The 18,338-nt window shown below is 48.4% G+C and overlaps 1 protein-coding gene, 1 long non-coding RNA gene and 1 pseudogene across 3 annotated transcripts; 2 read left to right on the forward strand and 1 right to left on the reverse strand.

Moving 5' to 3' along the window:
- The first annotated feature begins 115 nt into the window (after positions 1–115).
- On the forward strand, positions 116–3,816 carry LOC105914038 (annotated as a pseudogene).
- A 23-nt stretch (positions 3,817–3,839) lies between these two features.
- LOC111255695 lies at positions 3,840–4,714 on the forward strand. The gene is made up of 3 exons (XR_002677171.1): positions 3,840–3,904; positions 4,212–4,299; positions 4,374–4,714. It is a non-coding gene; the product is annotated as an uncharacterized LOC111255695 (long non-coding RNA).
- Positions 4,715–5,460: 746 nt separating this feature from the next.
- Positions 5,461–11,312, reverse strand: LOC101770524 (VAN3-binding protein). Of its 2 annotated transcripts, none has more exons than XM_022824853.1 (7): positions 10,856–11,312; positions 10,277–10,387; positions 6,821–7,220; positions 6,406–6,720; positions 6,251–6,300; positions 6,079–6,136; positions 5,461–5,962 (listed from the first exon to the last, which is right to left on the reverse strand). In XM_022824853.1, the coding sequence occupies exons 1-7, from the start codon at positions 11,186–11,188 to the stop codon at positions 5,754–5,756; spliced, it is 1,476 nt and encodes a 491-aa protein (XP_022680588.1). In that variant the 5' UTR covers positions 11,189–11,312; the 3' UTR covers positions 5,461–5,753. The 2 variants fall into 2 exon arrangements, with proteins under 2 accessions (XP_022680588.1, XP_004963111.2); XM_004963054.3 differs by having other exon boundaries at positions 10,277–10,390.
- Between the last annotated feature and the right edge of the window lie 7,026 nt (positions 11,313–18,338).

An 18,338-nucleotide genomic window follows, 5' to 3' on the forward strand; every position in this document is an offset into this window, starting at 1 on the left:
TGGTTGTGCGTATGGGCCGTTCTTGGGCTTCACCTGGATGTTAACCGACACGACGATCATCCCCAGCCCCGTAATCAATCCACGTCCGCTGTGGGCCCAATCCAAACCAAACCGGATGATCTACGACCTCCACGCCTTCTCCAGCAAGACCAAGGCGTGGAGCACGAAGGTCGAGGGTTGCTCGTGGCACGCAGCCGCATGGCGGCCGGTTCCATCCCACCAAGGCCTTCGCCCTCGAGGGGGAATCCATGGCATGGGTCCATCTCCGGAACGGGATCCTGCTGTTCGACTCGGTGGCCGGTGACCACCCCGAGGCGCGCCTGATCGAGCCGCCGCCATTGATGCCCGTGAGCTTCTGGAAGCTGGGAGTGGGTTCTCATGGCATGCTGCCCGAACTGGACAGAGTTCATGACATCACCTTCAAGATGATGTGTTCTACAATGATGATGTGGTTTACATGATTGCCAAGATGAAAGATCGAGACCCAAGCGGTTGGGTGCTTTCTGTCAACACCAAGAACCAGAAGCTGGAGAGGATGCCGACCTTTGAAGAGTAGAGTTTTCATTTCTGTCGCATCTACCGGCAGTGTGCCTTCTCTAAGCACCTCAGAAAGGCTCCAGGGTGATTTTACTGATGGGTGTTCCGCTAGCTGAGTCTGAGACAATTTGGCGTCGTTTGTGTTCTTTTTTTATCTCTCTCTAAAAGAGAGGAACACACGGTTTGTCAAACATGCATAGTATTAGTCAACATAGTTGGCACCTCCGTTCGTTTAGGACAAGCAAATTAGTTCATTTTTGAACTAGACAGCTTATTCTAAACGTCGTATATGGATTTAGGTAGGGCGCCATCGTCAAGCTCGGCAATTGCGGGTTGAGTATGTATTGGGTCCTTTGTTGGGATCAGATGAAAGCGGTTGGAAGTGATCGGAATAAAGCCTTTATCGTTTTCACTTTTACATTTTAATACTAAAAAAATAAAAAAGCAGGAAGTTTAGGAATGGAAACGAACACGAATTCACAAAAACAAACCAATTCGAACAAAAAGGGTTTTCTATAACTACCGGCAGGAATACGAAAACACAAAACGGAATAGAATAGTTTGTAAATCGTTGAATATATCATATTTATATGGTTACAGCCTTCTCCTAGAACAACACATTACAAAAAGAAAGTAGCATTCGTGCATATAATAAAGAATATTAAAAACCAGATTTTGTATCAAGTGAGAGAAATCATATAAGTATATTGAACATATATTAGTAGCTATTGCAGTAGGTGACTAAGTAAAAGAACACCAAACATAAGGAAAATACCATTTCTATAGTTGTACTCTACCACCCAAGGTCCTGAGTTTAATTTCAGCTCTAACATTAGAAATTAGTGCATGATTCCAAGCTGCATGATCCACTGCGGTCGCCAGCGGTTTCCTAGAGTTCATCATGGTCCACCTCTCTATCTGCGACGTTAACGGTTCGGGCTGGAATTTGTGCTTCCGGCAGGGCCGTGTGACGTGTGGGCCGTAGTTGGGCTTGACTTGGAAGTAAACCGACACCAACCCACCCCACCCCACGCCGTGGGCCCAATCCAAACTACCCCCCAAATTTCAATCTCTTGCCTCGCCGGCGCCGCCACCTTTCGCGTCGCGCCTCCCCCGTGTCCCGATTCAAACTGCCGTCCGCCGCCGCCTCTCGCCGGCCCGCCATGGCGGATCCCGCCACCTCCACCTCCGGCCGCTCCGGCTTCCCCGACTGGGTCCTCCTCGACACGGTAGCACACATGGGCCGCCGCCGCGACAACGCGACCGCCGCTGTAACCGCGACGAGCGCCGGCTACCCCATCGAGGTCTCCTTCGTCTGATCCAGCTGCCCCCATTGATGCCCGTCAACGTTAACAGGCTGGGAGTGGATTCCGATGGCTTCGTGCCTTGTCTGGATAGGGTCCGTGACGTCACCTTCAGGAACGGCTGGTTCAGGTTCATCGAGATTGGATTCCCTCAGTTGGATGCCCGCAGTGAACTAAACTTCCGATGGACGGTCGCCATGTTCAAGAGGATGATCCATTCAGATAATTGGGAGGCTTGCGGCACCGCTGACTCCGCTGAGCTCTCGCCCGCTGACTCATGTTTACCTGATTTGTTTCCTGCTATCTGGAAGTCTGAGGATAGGAAGCTGTCCCTGAACAATGTGATAAGCTCATTCCCCACACTGGATCTGTACAACGAAGATACGGTTTATGTGATGGCCAAGATGACGGGTACTGACCCAAGCGGTTGGGTGCTTGCTGTCAACACTGAGAACAAGAAGCTGGAGAAAATCTCCTCCTTTTCGAAGGAAAGGCTCCATTTCAGTCGCATCTACTTGCAATGTGACTTCACCAACCACATCAGCAAGGTTCCAGGTAATCCCACCTTTTCGCTTTCCATTGCCACAAAAAAAATGCTAATTTTATGCTAGTTTAATTAAGGGAAGCATTATGAAGTATATAAGAGTGCAATAGTAAGAAATTAGCCTTTCAACTTCATGGATTTGTAGTTTCAGAGATTTCATAGTTGCTGCATTACTACAAATTTGCATCTTTGCAAATTTGTTCCATAACAGTCTATCTATGCCCTTATTTTCTTAGGGACTCACTTGACCAAGGATCTGGATAGATGCACCATCAGGTAATTTGTAGATGTTATTGCACCATCCTTTGTTGTCTAATACTCTAATGCTAATATGCTGCATCTTGACACGCGTACCATTTGTTGCTGTTGTAGTGTTGTTGGATTATGTCAGGGAAAAGATTGAGTTTATAGATAACAATCTTCTGGCTGCATTGGATCAGCTCCGGAGTATAGGTATTGATAACTGTGTTTCTTATAGTACCATTTTTCTGGCAGTATTGAACAATGCATGACACAAGCATGAGTGCACATGAATGAATGCTGATATTATGCACCCCCAGAAGTCTTGATCTAGAATGTCTTTCCATTATTATTATTGTGTGTGCTGTCCTAAAAAAATATATTATGTGCGCTGAAGTTAATACCTGTAATTAGCCATTACTGTTGTACTGTCTGTTGCTAATTGGATTTTAGGTCAAACCTTTCAGTTTCATTTTGGTTTCATCATGTTTTCTGTTGTCGTATAATGAAACTGATACCTGGAGCAAGTAAATTCCCTTGAAGTATTGTCAAGAAAATATTGGGCTTCTATAACCACGTGACTTGCAACTTGGTGTCTTGGTGATACTATATTGGACAGACTATATTGGTCACATTTACCATGATACCGAATCAGAGGCATGGAAAAATAATGTCTTATACTGCCAGTTGCATTCTGAATTTTGAAGTTAAATCTGTTTAGTTTTTTTTCTTTTGGTTTCGCCCAGCTTTTCTTTCTTCACATAATGAAACTGACATGTGGAGCAAGTCTAGACTGCCTTTATGTGCTATTAAGAATTTGAGTTACCATGCGACTTGCAAGTTGGTGGTATATTGGACAAATTTCATATGTAATATGATGCCAATCAGTAGCATAGGAAATCATGTCTATGTGCTGTGCAGAGATAAATGTGGAATCTCTGAACCGAAGGTACAATGGGACCATGCAAAGTCCAGCATCCTCTCTTGATCCAAACATTCGAAAGTAAGTTGTCTCTTAGTCATATTCTTCTTATTTTTTTCAGATTACCATGGCAACCATGTTTGTTTGCTAGCCACTTCCTCAAGCTTAAAATCTGTTACTTTCATACTGTGCAGACAGTTATATTATATTTGTATTTACGGCGCAGTTTGCTCTTTTCATGGTTATCGATACTGAGCTTATGGCTTACCTTGTAAAAATCTTGACACAGGGGGTCAAATATGGTTTGAATGATGGCAGAGGCAAAGTTGCCAATCATGCTGTGGCCGATCACTTACGGTAAGTTGATTTGATTGATAGAAACAAGTCTATCACTCCCCTAGACACCCATCCAGAAAAGGGAAACAAAACAAAAGCATCACCATTTTGTCTCATTGTTGGTTAGCAAAGCTCAGTTTTAGATGAGAAAAAAAAAGAGTGATGGTAAGGCCTACCAGTCACTTGTCTCATTTCTCGCTTCAAGTGGAAACCAGAGGTGAAGACCCTTGGGGGGAGGGGGACTGATGGTCCTTATTTTCTAGCATTTTATTCACTGCAAAGAAACATGGTGTCTATACGCTAACTATTAGTGCCTCTTTTTATGCAGAGTGATGGGAGATCTTGAGTTACAGCTTTCAGCCCCTATTGTTGAAGTAAAAAAGCAAGACCAGAGCTGCACTTTGTATTTTATACAAGTATGCAAAGCGAAAACCTTTTTGAGCATGGGAATCGAATGAGATAGTTTTTAAAGTATTTTTCATCTTTTCAGCCTCATGGGAAATTTGCCATCTGACGTCCTGGATAACTATTTCGTGGAGTAGACCAACTTGCTGGATCTGAATGAAGAAATGCTACCGCGTGGAATGTTGCCCATACCGTAATTTTCGCATGGCTGCAAGGTATAAGGTTGAAATGTTCAAGCTCATATTTTTGCTAATCCTTTTATTTGGTTAGGTTCAGTAATTTCCGTCTCTACTGAAATGGTAGTTGACTCTTGATTCTTGGCTAGTGTACTCTTTTCCAGTTACCGAGCTGTCCTATATATCCTCCTAGCATATTTCTTCTTATTGCTATGCTGTTCAGTTGGCTAATGTGAAAGGACAGCCTCTATTGTGGGTCATTCATTTCTTTACCTGCCAGTTGGTGCTTTTATTAATTCTGTGCAATCTTTGTCTTAGGTGAAACGGTTAGGATTGCTTCGCTGCACATATAAGCGTTATGTGAGGACATGCAATTGAGATGAAGATTGCGCGCGGGTAATGGTGTTGTCTCCTTGAAACCTTCAGTTATGGGAAGACAAGAAGAAAAAACTGTACTTCCTCTGTCCCGAATTGTGTTTCGTCGTTTTGGTTTTTCTAAATGCATAATTTTTGCTATACATTTATAATGTATGTCTAGATGCATAGTAAAATCTATGAACCTATAAAATTAAAATGACATACAATTTGAAACAGAGCGAGTAGATAATAGTTTGTTGACACAAATGTGTGCCAAACACTGAGCACTGAACGTGCAACGCGTGGCGGGGAGAAACCCCACATGGCAAGCGCATACTGAGTTGAAAGTTGGATAGGTTGGCGGAGATATGAACAAATGAACACCTTTGATATATCAAACCAATTCCTCTGTCCTGCCAGAATCCTTCTGATCCTGTCCCCAATAGCTTGCTTCTACTTCCAATTCCCCGCTGCTGCTAGCAAACCTCTACGGTGCCGCCCTCATCGCAGCGGCGTCGGGCCGTCGTCTAGGCCTAGCACGTCTCACAGTCACAGTCTTGTCCCTAGAGCAAACACATATGGAGATGGAGCATGTGCCAGGTCGGACTGAGCTTGTGGAGACAGTGCACAGGCACAGCAGAAGCGTAGCAAAGGCAAAGCAAGACCTCAGCTTGCCTTTCCTCTGCAAAGGGAGCTGAACATTCAGCTATTGCAATCAGAATCCGTTAACAAGTGAGACCAACAGCTAGCATCACATCAAAGCACTTGCGATTTCTTCCTGAGAGATGGGACTCCACGCGTTAACCTGATCCCTGCTCTAAAGACAGCCGCGACATGAGAGTAAGAGTGAGAGTGTGAGACCCCTAGCTATAGCTACATGACAACCCTGTGATCAGCCGTCGCTGCCACCTGCATCGACGACGGTTGCCAGATCAGACGGCGCGCTTCCGGGCGTCGGCAATGGCGAGGAGGCGCGCGACGCCCTTGGTCCACATGTCGTGCTCCCGCTGGCTGCCGCACTCGAACTCGATCACCCGGTGCTCCGCCGTCCGCAGGCCGAAGTAGCGCCGGTGCTCCCCGCCCTCCAGCAGGTGCCGCCCCGGCCACGCCGCCACGTCACGGCACACGTCCACCACCACGCCTGCACAATGTGGCATTGTCCAATCCAATGTCAGCGCCACCGGATACTAAGGACGGAGCAACAGTGTACAAGGCCAGCCATGGCGACATTTTGCAGCTTGCAATCAGGACACTTACTCTTCTTCTTCTTGGTGATGGTCCCCCCAACATGCCGGCTCTTCATCTTCAGCATCACCTGCGGAAACGGCAAGCACAGATGAGGATTCAAAACTTTTTCCTTTACAAATTTGCATTTCTCTCAAAGAAAATCAAGGCAATTCAAGAAAACAGGAGTTTAAGTTCATAATACCAGGCCCATCCGGTTGATGTACACGGAGACGACCTTCCAATGCAACGATCCTGCACACGATCATCACCATCATCATCTTCGTCAGCACGCGCGCACGGCAACTGAAGATCGCAGCAATGCGATGAGCGAAGAACATCGGCCAAAGCGTTCGATACCTTTGCGGGTGCGCTTGAGGAGCTCGCTGCCGCGGGCCAGCAGCTCCTGCGTGCAGATGCCGAGGAAGTTGTTCTCCTCAGCCAGCAAGAGCTCGTCGCTGAAGCAGCTGCTGCTGCTGTTGCTGCTCTCCAGCTCCCTCTGACGCAGCTGGTGCTGGTGCTGGTGCTTCAGCTGGCCGTTGTGCTTGTGGCTCTGCTGGTGATGCCGTCCTCCTCCGCCACCGGCCATCGCGCCCTTCTCCACGGGGATCACCGCCGCCCCGTTCCACACCTCCTTCAGCACCCTCGCCTTCAGCGTCGCGGCGCCGCGCAGCGCTGTAAGAGTCAAAATAACGCAACGCGATCATGTCACTCCAATTGGAGCGAACAAAAACTAAAATGCTGCAGGGTCTGGTTGGAACCAGCTGGCGCGAACCTGTGGCAGCGGCTGCCGTGATGGTGACGACGTCGCCGGGGTTCCTGACGTTGACGGCGGAGCCCACGGCGGCGGCCAGGTGCTCGCGCTCGGCGCCCATGGCCTCCGCGGCCTCGACGCACTGCGCGGCCACGAGCGTCGCGGCCGACGCCACGGCCATGTCCGTGCGCGCGCCGCGGTCGTCCTTGCCGGACCCCGACGAGGCCGCGGCGGTGGCGGCCGCCACGGCGGCGACGGCCGCGGCCACAGCCGCCACGGACACGGCGGCGTGGACCTGCGCGTTGTGGGCTCGCGTCTCCTCCTTCTTCCTCTCCCGCCGGTCCTTGAGCCACCGGCCTACCGTCTTGCTCCCACCCCGAGAGTACGGCTGCGGCTTCGGCGTGCTCGCCAGTCTGCAGAACTGCATTTTTTTTTCAGAAAGCCAATTGTTCAGTTAGCCATTCAGTTACTATTCTTCACATCAAAGGTAGCATTCTTTTGCAGACAATTGCTCCGTTAATCCTACACCTTAACTGAAATGCCATTCTGCAAATAGTTATGCTGCAGAACTTGAACAGATTATGAGCTGACAGGATTCATCCCAATAATCCTAGTCAGTAGGCCATATACTCACAGAAGCAGTAACTGTAAATGATCCTTGCAAAGCATGGCCACCTTTTCACTGACCACTGCAAATCATTGTGTTTCCATGACGTTAATCTAGGCTCCCTAGGCACACACTGATGGAATCGCGAGGGCGTGCCATGGCCTTTCTGCCGAGCGAACGCATGCACCAGCGAGCACTCACTGACCAACGTTCAGCCACGAGCAAACCAACACAAACACATGGCACAATCATGAGGGGGGGAGCAAAGACTGAGAGAGACACAGCAGCAGCATTTTTAGAGGACAGGATTAGCCTCAGGAGAAGACAGTGCAAAAGGCTGTATCATTAGATTAGACTGTAAAAGCTGGGGCAGTAACACTTGATTAGGGGTAAGAAAGGCGTGTGCAAAAAGGGAGCAATTAAGGGGGTGTTTGGGAACACCCTGTTAAAGTTTAACACCTGTCACATCAGATGTTTGGATACTAATTAGGAGTATTAAACATAGGCTAATTATAAAACTAATTGCACGGATGGAGTATAATTCGCGAGACGAATCTATTAAGCCTAATTAGTCCATGATTTGACAATGTGGTGCTACAGTAACCATTTGCTAATGATGGATTAATTAGGCTTAATAGATTCATCTCGCGAATTAGCACAGGATTCTGCAATTAGTATTATAATTAGCTCATATCTAGTCCTCCTAATTAGCATCCGAACATCCGATGTGACACTGTTAAAGTTTAGCACCTCATATCCAAACACCCCCTAACTAAAGGTCAAAGTGGTGAGGCAAGAACTGCATAGGCCTGCAAGCCCTCCTGCTCTTTTCAATGGGGGCAGCTTGTGGGGCACCGGGCATGCTGCAGTGTTTGCTTGTTGGAGGAGGAGACCAGAATGGCAGAGGAGCTGCGGCTTGCAGCCTTTGCAGTTGCAGAGCTGGAGAGGCAGCTGCAGCTGGGGCTATGGAATCAAGGCCTTGTTTAGTTGGGGAATTTGGGAGGTGCCAAATTACTGTTACAGCACTGTAGCACACTGTAGCGTTTCGTTTGTATTTGTGAATTATTGTCCAAATATTGACTAATTAGGCTCAAAAGATTCGTCTCGCAAAGTACAACAAAACTGTGCAATTAGTTTTTAATTTCATCTACATTTAGTACTCTATGCATGTACCGCAAGTTTGATGTGATGGGGAATCTTTTTTTTGCATAGTGTCAAAGTTGGGAGTTGGGAGTAACTAAACATGGCCCAAAGCTTCTTCAGCACCAAGCAAGAGAGCACCAGAGAGGCAGAGACCACCACATCGCCACCAGGCCCCACTACCCCACCACCATGGTCAGAGCTTGTAGTACAAAGGCACAGTTCAGATCAGGGGCAACCGGGCAAACACCAAGGTCCAAGGGAGGAGGATGGATGGAATGGGATGGGAGCGTTGCAGGTCACTGTAGTGAGATCACTCCCAGCCTGGCCCTCTTTCAGTTTGAAGATGGGCAACAGAGAGTGAGGCAGAGGATCATGTCTTTTGACCAAGAACTCGTATGAGTTTCAGATTTTCAGTACCTTTGTGAGACCAAAACTTGACTGCTGTTAAGCAAAGGTCAATGATAAAAATGCAGAAACCAAACATCAAACAGAGGGAGCAGCGGGAATCTGAACAAAAGGGATCTATCCTAAGCTGCCGACTAATTTGATAGCCCTAATTCTTGTTTTGCATCAGCTTAAACGGCATGGGTCATGATAGGCCACGGCGCGACGCGCAAAAACTAGCACTGGTAGTAGAAAAAGGTAACGCACGCCTATGAAACCACAAAAAGGACATGAAAATGAGCAATCATTGCTGTGATAGCTCATGTGGACAGCTGAAAACACAAACTAGCTACTCGAGCAAGCAGCAGCTGCAGCAGTGGCAAATAGAGGAATTCAGCAAAAGGAGAAGGGGAAGACATGAGCAAGAAGAATGGCTTGGTTTGCACAAGTTACAAGCACAAGACCACAAATTTTGGCCTCCCATTTTGGGGTGAGGAAATGCTACAGGTGAGAGAGCAGGCAAAAGGCGTTCATATTCATCCCCATATATGTCTTGTCTGCAAATTCTACAATGCATTGCCCAATGATTTTGGCATGCAGCCACTTTGCCCCCAAATCTATAGATTCAGAGACATGGAATGGAAGTAAAGTGGTGCTTCATCGGATGGAGAGAAAGGCGTATGTTCGAGCTCTTTTTTTCAATCTTTGATTCTTTTCCCTCCCTGTAGAAAATTTTGTGATAGAAAAGCTGCAAGACCGACCCCCTGTGTTACTTTTCTCACGGCTTCCTTGCTGTATCTACAACTTTGTTAAACCTATCCTTGACCAGGTTTTTTGAGCGCACACACACGCACAAGGAAGAAAACAAACTAGTGATCCGTTCCCAAAGGAAAACAGAGCATCAAACAGAGGGAACAGCGACCAAATGACCAGCTCATACAGCCTGCAGAGCTCAGAGAAATGGCTGAGGAAATCACGAGGCAGATGCAGGCTTGCAGCATATCTGAGCCTGCCAGCTACTGCTACTGCTAATACCATATTACCATGCAGAGATACCAAACAAAAAAAATGCAGTGCCTAACAAAGCAGAGGAAGCAGCAATCAAGGAAGTAGTACTGAAGTGCTGCCCCAAGAATGTGTCTTCTGCCAAAAAAAAAAAGAACCTTAATTGTCTTTGAAATGCTGCCCCGAGAATGCTAGTACTAAGTGTTCAGATTAAACTGAAACCAACAAGTCCATTCAGATTTTTAGGATTCATTGGATGATTAATTAATGTGACAACCAGTAATGGTACTAGCAGTAACAACGTGCAGCGGAACCGGCGGAGGAGAGGGAAAACAGACCTTGGCTTCGTCGATCTCCGGCGAGACGGGGGGGCTGTCGGAGAGCGAGCCGCCGCCGTTGAGAGGCCCGCTGCTGTGGGAGAGCCGGCCGGAGGTCAGCGGCGACACTTCCTGCTGCAGCCCAGCGAAACAAGAAACCCATCAGCTACGAATTCAGTACCCCCAATCGCCGGAAAAACAGAGCGTCAATCGTGCAACAGGAGTAGAACATCAAATGTTTGTCTTCTTTTCCCAGTTTCTCTTTTGGTTTGTTCGTGGAGGAGGATTGGGAAAAAAAAAACTCAGCTTCGTCTTGTTCTTGCTGTCCTCACTTTTACTCCCCAGGAGTACAGGGAAGTCAGGTATCAGGTAGTGGCATTAAAGAAAGCTAGTACCAGTAATCGGCAGGAAGAACAGAGGCAAGCAAAGGGGATGCGAAATCAAACCAAACATTTAGAACGACATGACACAATCGCACCAACCAGTTCGACAAAAAAGGATTCGACGAAGAAGACCGTGTTGAATTTTAAAAAGACCGGATTTGTTTTTTGTTTGTTTATTAGTGGAGGAGGAAACAAAAGCGGCGGAGGACGCACGCACCGACTGCGCCATGATCCGGTCCATGATGAGCTGCGAGGTGGCCGCGGACGCGAAGGAGAAGGAGCTCCCGGAGGCGGGCCCTCCGCCGCCGCAGGCGCCGGAGCCGTCGCAGTCGAGCTCCCCGGCGACGTCTTCGTCGATGGCGGCGCCCGCCCCGGCTATCGGCACCAGTGCCGGCGCGGGCGCGGCGGCGAGCGCGCGGGAGACGTCGGCCGCGGACGCGCTCCAGGAGCGGGACAGGAACTCCAGCGGGTCGCGCGGCGGCTCCGGCGGCCGGAGCGGGAGGTCTCCACCGCCGCCGCCCGCCCTCCTGGCGCCGCCGGCGTCGGTCATCGGAGCCGGAGGCGGCGGTTGCTGCGCGCGTGCGTGCGTGCGTGGGCAGTGCGCGCGGTCGTGTCGTGCGTGGGGCGCGCGCGGAAGGCGGAAAGGTGGTGGCGAGCGGAGCGGGAGGGAGGGAGGCCGCGGTGCGGTGGTTGCTTTTGGGAAGTGGGCGGTTTTATAGAGGGAGACTGGGAGAGTGACTGCAGATGGGTTAACCGTTTAAGCATAAAAGTTTGTGTGTGATTTTTTACAGCTTTTTTTTTCACTTCAAAAAATTGCAGCTTTTCATTTAGGGGGTGTTTGGATACGAGATGTTAAACTTTAACAGTGTCACATCAGATGTTCGGATGCTAATTAGGAGAACTAAACATGAGCTAATTATAAAACTAATTGCAGAACCCTGTGCTAATTCGCGAGACGAATCTATTAAGCCTAATTAATCCATCATTAGCAATTGGTTACTGTAGCACCACATTGTCAAATCATGGACTAATTAGGTTTAATAGATTCGTCTCGTGAATTACACTCCATCTGTGCAATTAGTTTTGTAATTAGCCTATGTTTAATACTCCTAATTAGCATCCAAACATCCGATGTGACAGGTGTTAAACTTTAACACATGGTTGCCAAACAGGCCCTTAGTACCAACTTTGAGTCATTTAGTAAAATGGATTGTTAAGCAACTTATTATTTCCTGCACTTTTAAATACATGATACTTAGACCAAGCTAACGTGCATATTTAAAAAGGAGGGAGTACCATGTTTTGATCATTTAGTTGGACTATACTTTTCTACATTGAGGATAGTTTGATACGACAAATTTTGTCAGCCTGTTCTCTTGAAGGTGTCAACAACGCACTTTTATATGAAATTGATGATGTCAACTCGATGAATTTTTGGATCCTAACCTCCAAGACTATACACTTTGGTATGCAATATGATTGATAATTGTGAAGGATTTATTAGTTGCATGTGTATGGGCTAACTATTTTTTCGGAAACGACAAGTCGGACCATCAGAGGTCGGCTTACAGGTCAGCTACGACAATAACAAGATGATAGGAGGTACAGTGATAGCATAGAGTCAACGATAGAAACCAACAGGCACTATTAAAAGCATAATCATCGTTACCTCATGGATTGCAAGGTACCTAAAATAAAAGAACATCACCACTGCAATGTTTCTCCAAACAGCCTACTCCTCCAAATGCAGCTTATTGGCACAAGCTAGAACCACAGTGCAACATAATTCTTCAGTTGCCTTGTTCAGACGTTTTGACCCTTTAGTTCTCCCCTTTTCGGCTGGGCCTGGGCCGCTTTACTCCTCACTCACTGCACACCAGATGACGAGAGAAAAAGCTTCCGGCCGTCTTGGCCGCTTGTGGGATCGAGAACCAACACTCCGGTGAGGCTGGCTTTTCACGCTCACACTGTCACACACGACGCATGGTGTCCGTTGCAACTGCAAGTTTGCAACAATGACGTGGTCCGAAAAAAAACTCTGGTTGTTGAGCTGCATTGGGACTGTGAGCCTCAAACTGCAACCATCATGATGTTTTGTGTTGTTTAGGACCAGTTTTAGATGTTGGTTGGGCCTTAAAGGTGCTGAAAAGGAGGCCTTTGGTTGGTTGGACCTGTTTAAAAGCACCAGCTGATTATTCTTATCCATTGCTTGATGCAAACCTCGATCCTAGAAGCTCTGGAGCTCATGAAACACGTCATGCATGTACAACGATGAAAAAAAAAGAGTGTCAATTTTTAGTTGTGCTGAAACAGAGGAGTAATTAGATTTCAGACCACACTGAACAATCGGCATCTCTTGCTCCAGTTTGCAACAGTACTGTCTGTCTGCTCGCTGAGCCTAGTAACCTGAGTCACTGGGAGGTGGGCCCACCCGCCAGGGACACAGTTGGCAGCAACACAGGCAGAGACAGATTTGCTAGCTGATTTTAGTGTGTGGCTGAACTGCTGATGCTTGGCTAGTGTTGGGTGCGGTTGCTTCAGGGTCTCCGTCAGGCTTGCTATAGCTGGTTGGCTGAAGCTGAACAGAACAGTAGGGCCGAGGTTCATCTTGCTTGAGTGCTCCAGTTTAGGGTCTACCGATTTCATCATGGAGACTAGTGTTTGTGGACTGTGGTCACTCGCATTATCGGATGAGGGATTTGACAGCCCTGCTGACATCCACCAAAATTGTTATCCCCATCACTCTATTGATACTGACTGCAAGACCACCATAACCGGCACTTGTTCTTGGCTAGCTTCCTTCTATCTAGCTGGTGTGTATGTTCATCGATTCAACAAACAGGGGGGGTCAAAGAGAGTCCTCCGGCGCACCGTCACCCCACCCCCACACCCCCTACTTTTTTCTCTGGCGGCTCTTGCTGACCCCGTCCACTTCATCATCTTGACACACAGGCAGGCCAGCTCCAGCTCCCAGCTGGAGTACAACGGAGTGTACAGAGTACTATTTCCAAGAGGCCACTAGGTCCACCCGGTAGGAGACCAAACTCCAAAGGACACACTTTGGCACACCACACTTTTTTTGAAAAGAAAAGGAAAAAAGGTTCACTTGGCACATCTCTTGCTCAATGAGTCAATGGCTTGGCGACGTGGCCACGTTCAACGCGAGTCAACGCATGCATGGGCCCACCCACCAGAATCAAATTCCACTGCATGCAAAAAAAAAAATTACCACCGCCCACAAAAAAAATACAAATTGTCATGACATTGCTTGCCATGCCACATAAGAAAATAATTTACAAAACACATGTTTTTTTTTTGTGCAGCTGGACACAACTATTTATGAAAGAAATAAGAGTATTTATTACTAATTCCATGTCTCGGACCTCGGCCAAACGCAGATACTCGATCGAACAACAACACGCAACGATAGCTGCAGTGCGCAACCAGTCGCAACTCGCAACCAGTGCTACAGATAAAGCCATGCCAGGCTCTGGCTGATGCCCTGATATTGCTGCTGGCCCTGCTGCATGCTGCGCAGCTAGCTTGCAGTTCATGCAGGTCCCTGACCCAGCTGAGAGCGAGGCCCCCACGGATCAGGACCGCCAGCGGTGCAGATCGCGGCTACTGTAGACGCGTAGTAGGAGGAGTACTCTACTGTACGTACTTGGCGGGAGTAGTCTGAGAGCATAAGATTCCTTCCAATCCTACAGTGCCATTGTACCTCTCGATCCGTGCTCCAGTTGCACTTGCACTTGCACTGGCAGTGCCAGCTGGTGCAGTGGGCAGTGGCCCCCTGCTAGAGGAGTAGAGGACACCGCCGGCGGCCACCGCGAAGGAGCGGGCGACGAGTCGGCGAACGACCGACGAGGGAATCTCTCGGCTGGATAGTTGAGGTTTTGGAGTTTCGACGATGGTGTCTCGAGAAGTCGATCAGGATGATGGATGGATGAAGGCCAGAAGGAGCGTGTGACTTGCCTCGCCGATCGAGCTGGCCTGGGCATTGCTTAGCTTATTCGCACGCGGACGAGCAGGCGCGCGCGCGTGCCCTGCAACCGCAATCATAGCCGCGGCCCCCCAACCGGAGACGCAGGTGACAACGTAGAGCGTGTCGCATGCAGCAGGCAAGCAGAAGCGCATTGCATGCAGTGATTCCATCGGGCGGTAAAGCCTGCTTGTACCTGCAGAGAATGTTACTTACATCCCGCAGCGATCGAGAGAGGGCTTTTCATGAACTGTAGCTTACTGGAGTACGTACTATCTTAACCTAGCTAGCTGCTGCATGCTTCGGAGTCGTGGACTAGCTACAAGAGGAATGTCGCGGAAAGTAGGGCCAATCGCCGGGGGATGTGGATTGATAAAATTGAAGCTGCCCGCCTGCCCCTGCCCCCGCTGCCGGGAGACGATGCTGCTGCCACAGGTAGAGAGGAAGAGAATATTCGCCCAACTTTTCATGCATGCGCCTGTTGCTGCCGATGATGATGAGGATGAGCACGCACAGAAACCGCGCGTGTCGGAGAGGGGAATGTCGCGGGCTGCGCGAGCACAGGCACAGCTCGATCGATCTGGATGTAGGCTGCAGCTTCGCGCGGCCGCCAGTGGCCCTGCTCTAGAGATCGACCGATGGTCGAGGTCCACACCACGCAGGATTAATTCGAGCCGCGTGGAGAGTTGGAGCAGTAGCAGTAGCCAGTATCATACGTATGGTGAGTCGGTAATGACGCCGGGAGGGTCATCGTCGTGCGGGCGTCGCCGGCGGCTTATTCCCAATTCCGCCGCCGCCGGCGTCTCGATCGCTTCCATGATGGTTGGCGATGACCAGGGGACCAGGGGCTCCGATCATAATGCGCCGGCCGCCGACCAATAACTCCCAAGGATTCGACGATCGATCGATGCTATTTGTGCATGCATGATTCGACGAGATCGGCCATCCATCTCCTTGTGGTTGCAGCACCACCGGAGTCAGGTCGGATTCGCTGGCCGCTGGCTCTCGTGTACGGTCCCAGCCCCGTCGTCGCTCTCGCGCGCACGTCCATGCTTGCATGGCCCATGCAGCGAGGGTTCTGCCGGAGCTTTCTGCTCTAAATGTCGCCATGCACGTGCGTTTAGTTTCCAGCCATATGACCTGGATTGGACGGCACGACGACTGTTCAACCTCTATCACCATCATCATCGTCCGCCATCCTACCGAACAGTCGTCGGTACAAGCAAGCAAGCCATCCATGAACCAACAGCTTTCTTTACGTGGATGCAGCCCGTGGGCAGCCGCGAACATGTGTTGGGCCTCCCCAACCACATACATACTAGCTAGGATCAAATAGCGGCCCATATCTCTATTTGATCCACGAGTAACTTTAACAGCCCCGAAGATGAAGTTCCCGCTCAGTTTCTGCTCAACGTGGGGAAGGAAGCTCATCCATCACTCACTCCAGACCTCCATTTCCCCTACCTTAATTTGCAGGGTAGTCCTAGATCAGTGCTTTTGCGCTTGTACGGTTGTTTTATTTGTTGGCTTGTTCCCATCACGTACTCATCTGCCACAATCCCCGCCATGTACGTGCTATCCGTCATTCCCAGCCTAGGATCCATATATATGTTGTAGGATCAATATGCTGCCGAAATGAAACATGCATGTGTATAGACAAGTTACTAGCTTCATTGATGATCTCATCTTAGTTCTTCCCACGATATGTAGGGGGGATGGTGCACCTTGCCTTGGCCACCCACAATCAATTAAGCGGAAACAACCGAATGGAAGATCAGTGGCTGAGTCACCAACTTGAGGCGACAATGTGTTGGCCACTCACTAGGTCTGCCGGTGATTTATAGGAATGCCTAATTACGATCATACTACACACTTTGCATCTCTTGCTCCATGGAAAGGATCTTCAACTTGGGCAGTGTGGGCCATATGCCCCCTTCCCACGTGAAGTTTGCGATTACCATGTGATATGCACGTCATTTGTTGCCTAGCTATATATTAGAATAATCACAATATCTCTCTAACCTAATTGGTGCATTTGAGGCTTCATCGGTTTATAGTTGTAGCGAGTGATCAAAAGGGTCTCCGAAATGGTACACGGGCAACGACAAAGCACCAACGTGGTGTTTATGTGTGTGTAATGTTGTTAGGAAAATTTTAGCCGGGGAGGATTGAAAGGCAAACTAACCATATACATCAGCAACGTGCCATGCAGCCTGCAGGTAGAGAGAATGTTTGCCGGACTTTTCATGTGCCCACGTTGCTTGCTGCTGATGATGAGCAGCAAACACGTCAAGCGGACGGCACAGGGAAACTGCAGCAGGGAGGCCGAATGGCCCGTGGGCCACGCGGAAATGGACTGCTATTGGGTAATTGGGTTCACGACTAACTTCATCAGCTAGCCCTGAAGATGATGCCCCCGCTCTCCAGTTTCTTTCTGCTCAACATGGGGAACCAATCTCTCCAAACTTTAATCTCCGCTAGCATACTAGTAGAAAAGAACAAGGAAATGGAAAACAATTGGTTGGATTGAGGATGTTGGAGGAGACGTGGCATTAAAATAGGGTAGCATCAAGTATCACACGCCATGCTAGATACACCCCATAAACAATTTTGACCATGTAAATCAATGAAGAAATTATGTATTGTCCCTCCTAATGTATCATTTCCGAAGGTTGGCCCCTCCCATGGTAATTCTTTGGCTTCACCCTTGTTTGTTGCTCAGACACACATCTAGGGAGTTATAGATACATGTCATGCTGACTTTGAAGAAAAGCATATGCGGTGTGTATGAATGACTTGCGATTGCACTCACCATATAGTGGCACATTGAATCTGACAATAACAATTGTCAATCACTAGGGAGCTACGTAGTTGGGGGAGGGCATATGCCCCTAGTCACTTTTCGTGTTTTATTTCAGTTTGTTGCTGTTTTATTTCAGTTTGTTGTAAAATTTGCAAGAAAAAATATTTTATACTGCATATATATTTTATATTGCATATTTATAATAATTATTTAGGTTACGCTATAGTAAGTGTACGTCAAATGTGGACACTATCTTAACGAAGATATACGGTGTTGCACTACGTCTGCCATCAACATGATAGCAATATTTATGCCGCGATCCTTCAATCTTAGGGTACGGTACTTCAAATCATGCACGAGGGGGTTGTCTGGAGCACCCATGTATCACGTGTCACAAGGCTTCGCCGGAGCTGCCAGGAAGATATACTTCTCAAGGTCTCTATCCTTGGTGTAGTATAGCCATCATTTCCCCGTTGCCTCTAGTTGGATCGGATCTTCACCAGTTGAACTCTATTGTAGCACATAAAGAAGTCAAAGATGGCAACACCCGGTCATACTATGATTTTTCCTTCTTAATACAACATAAATAGAACTAGCGGAATACCTCAAAGCATTATGGCATGCCCACAAACTGCTCGCAGATATAGGTACATTTGGTGATCGTAGCCACCACATGGGGGCACACTGAATCTGACAGTATCGGTTGTCGATCGTCATTGGGGATATGATAGTAGTATCAGTTGTCGATCATTGGGGAGCTACAAGTGTGGGGAGCTGCCTAGGAGGGGCATGCACCCCTAGTCACTTTTTGCATTTTATTTCAGTCTGTTGTAAAATTTGGAAGATAAAAATTCTATATCCAATAGTGATAACGCCCATACTCAATCCCATGCTCAAATCCGTTGAGGCGTAGAG

This window comes from Setaria italica, chromosome III (genome assembly GCF_000263155.2).
Source record: "Setaria italica strain Yugu1 chromosome III, Setaria_italica_v2.0, whole genome shotgun sequence".
Taxonomy (NCBI): Eukaryota; Viridiplantae; Streptophyta; class Magnoliopsida; order Poales; family Poaceae; genus Setaria; species Setaria italica.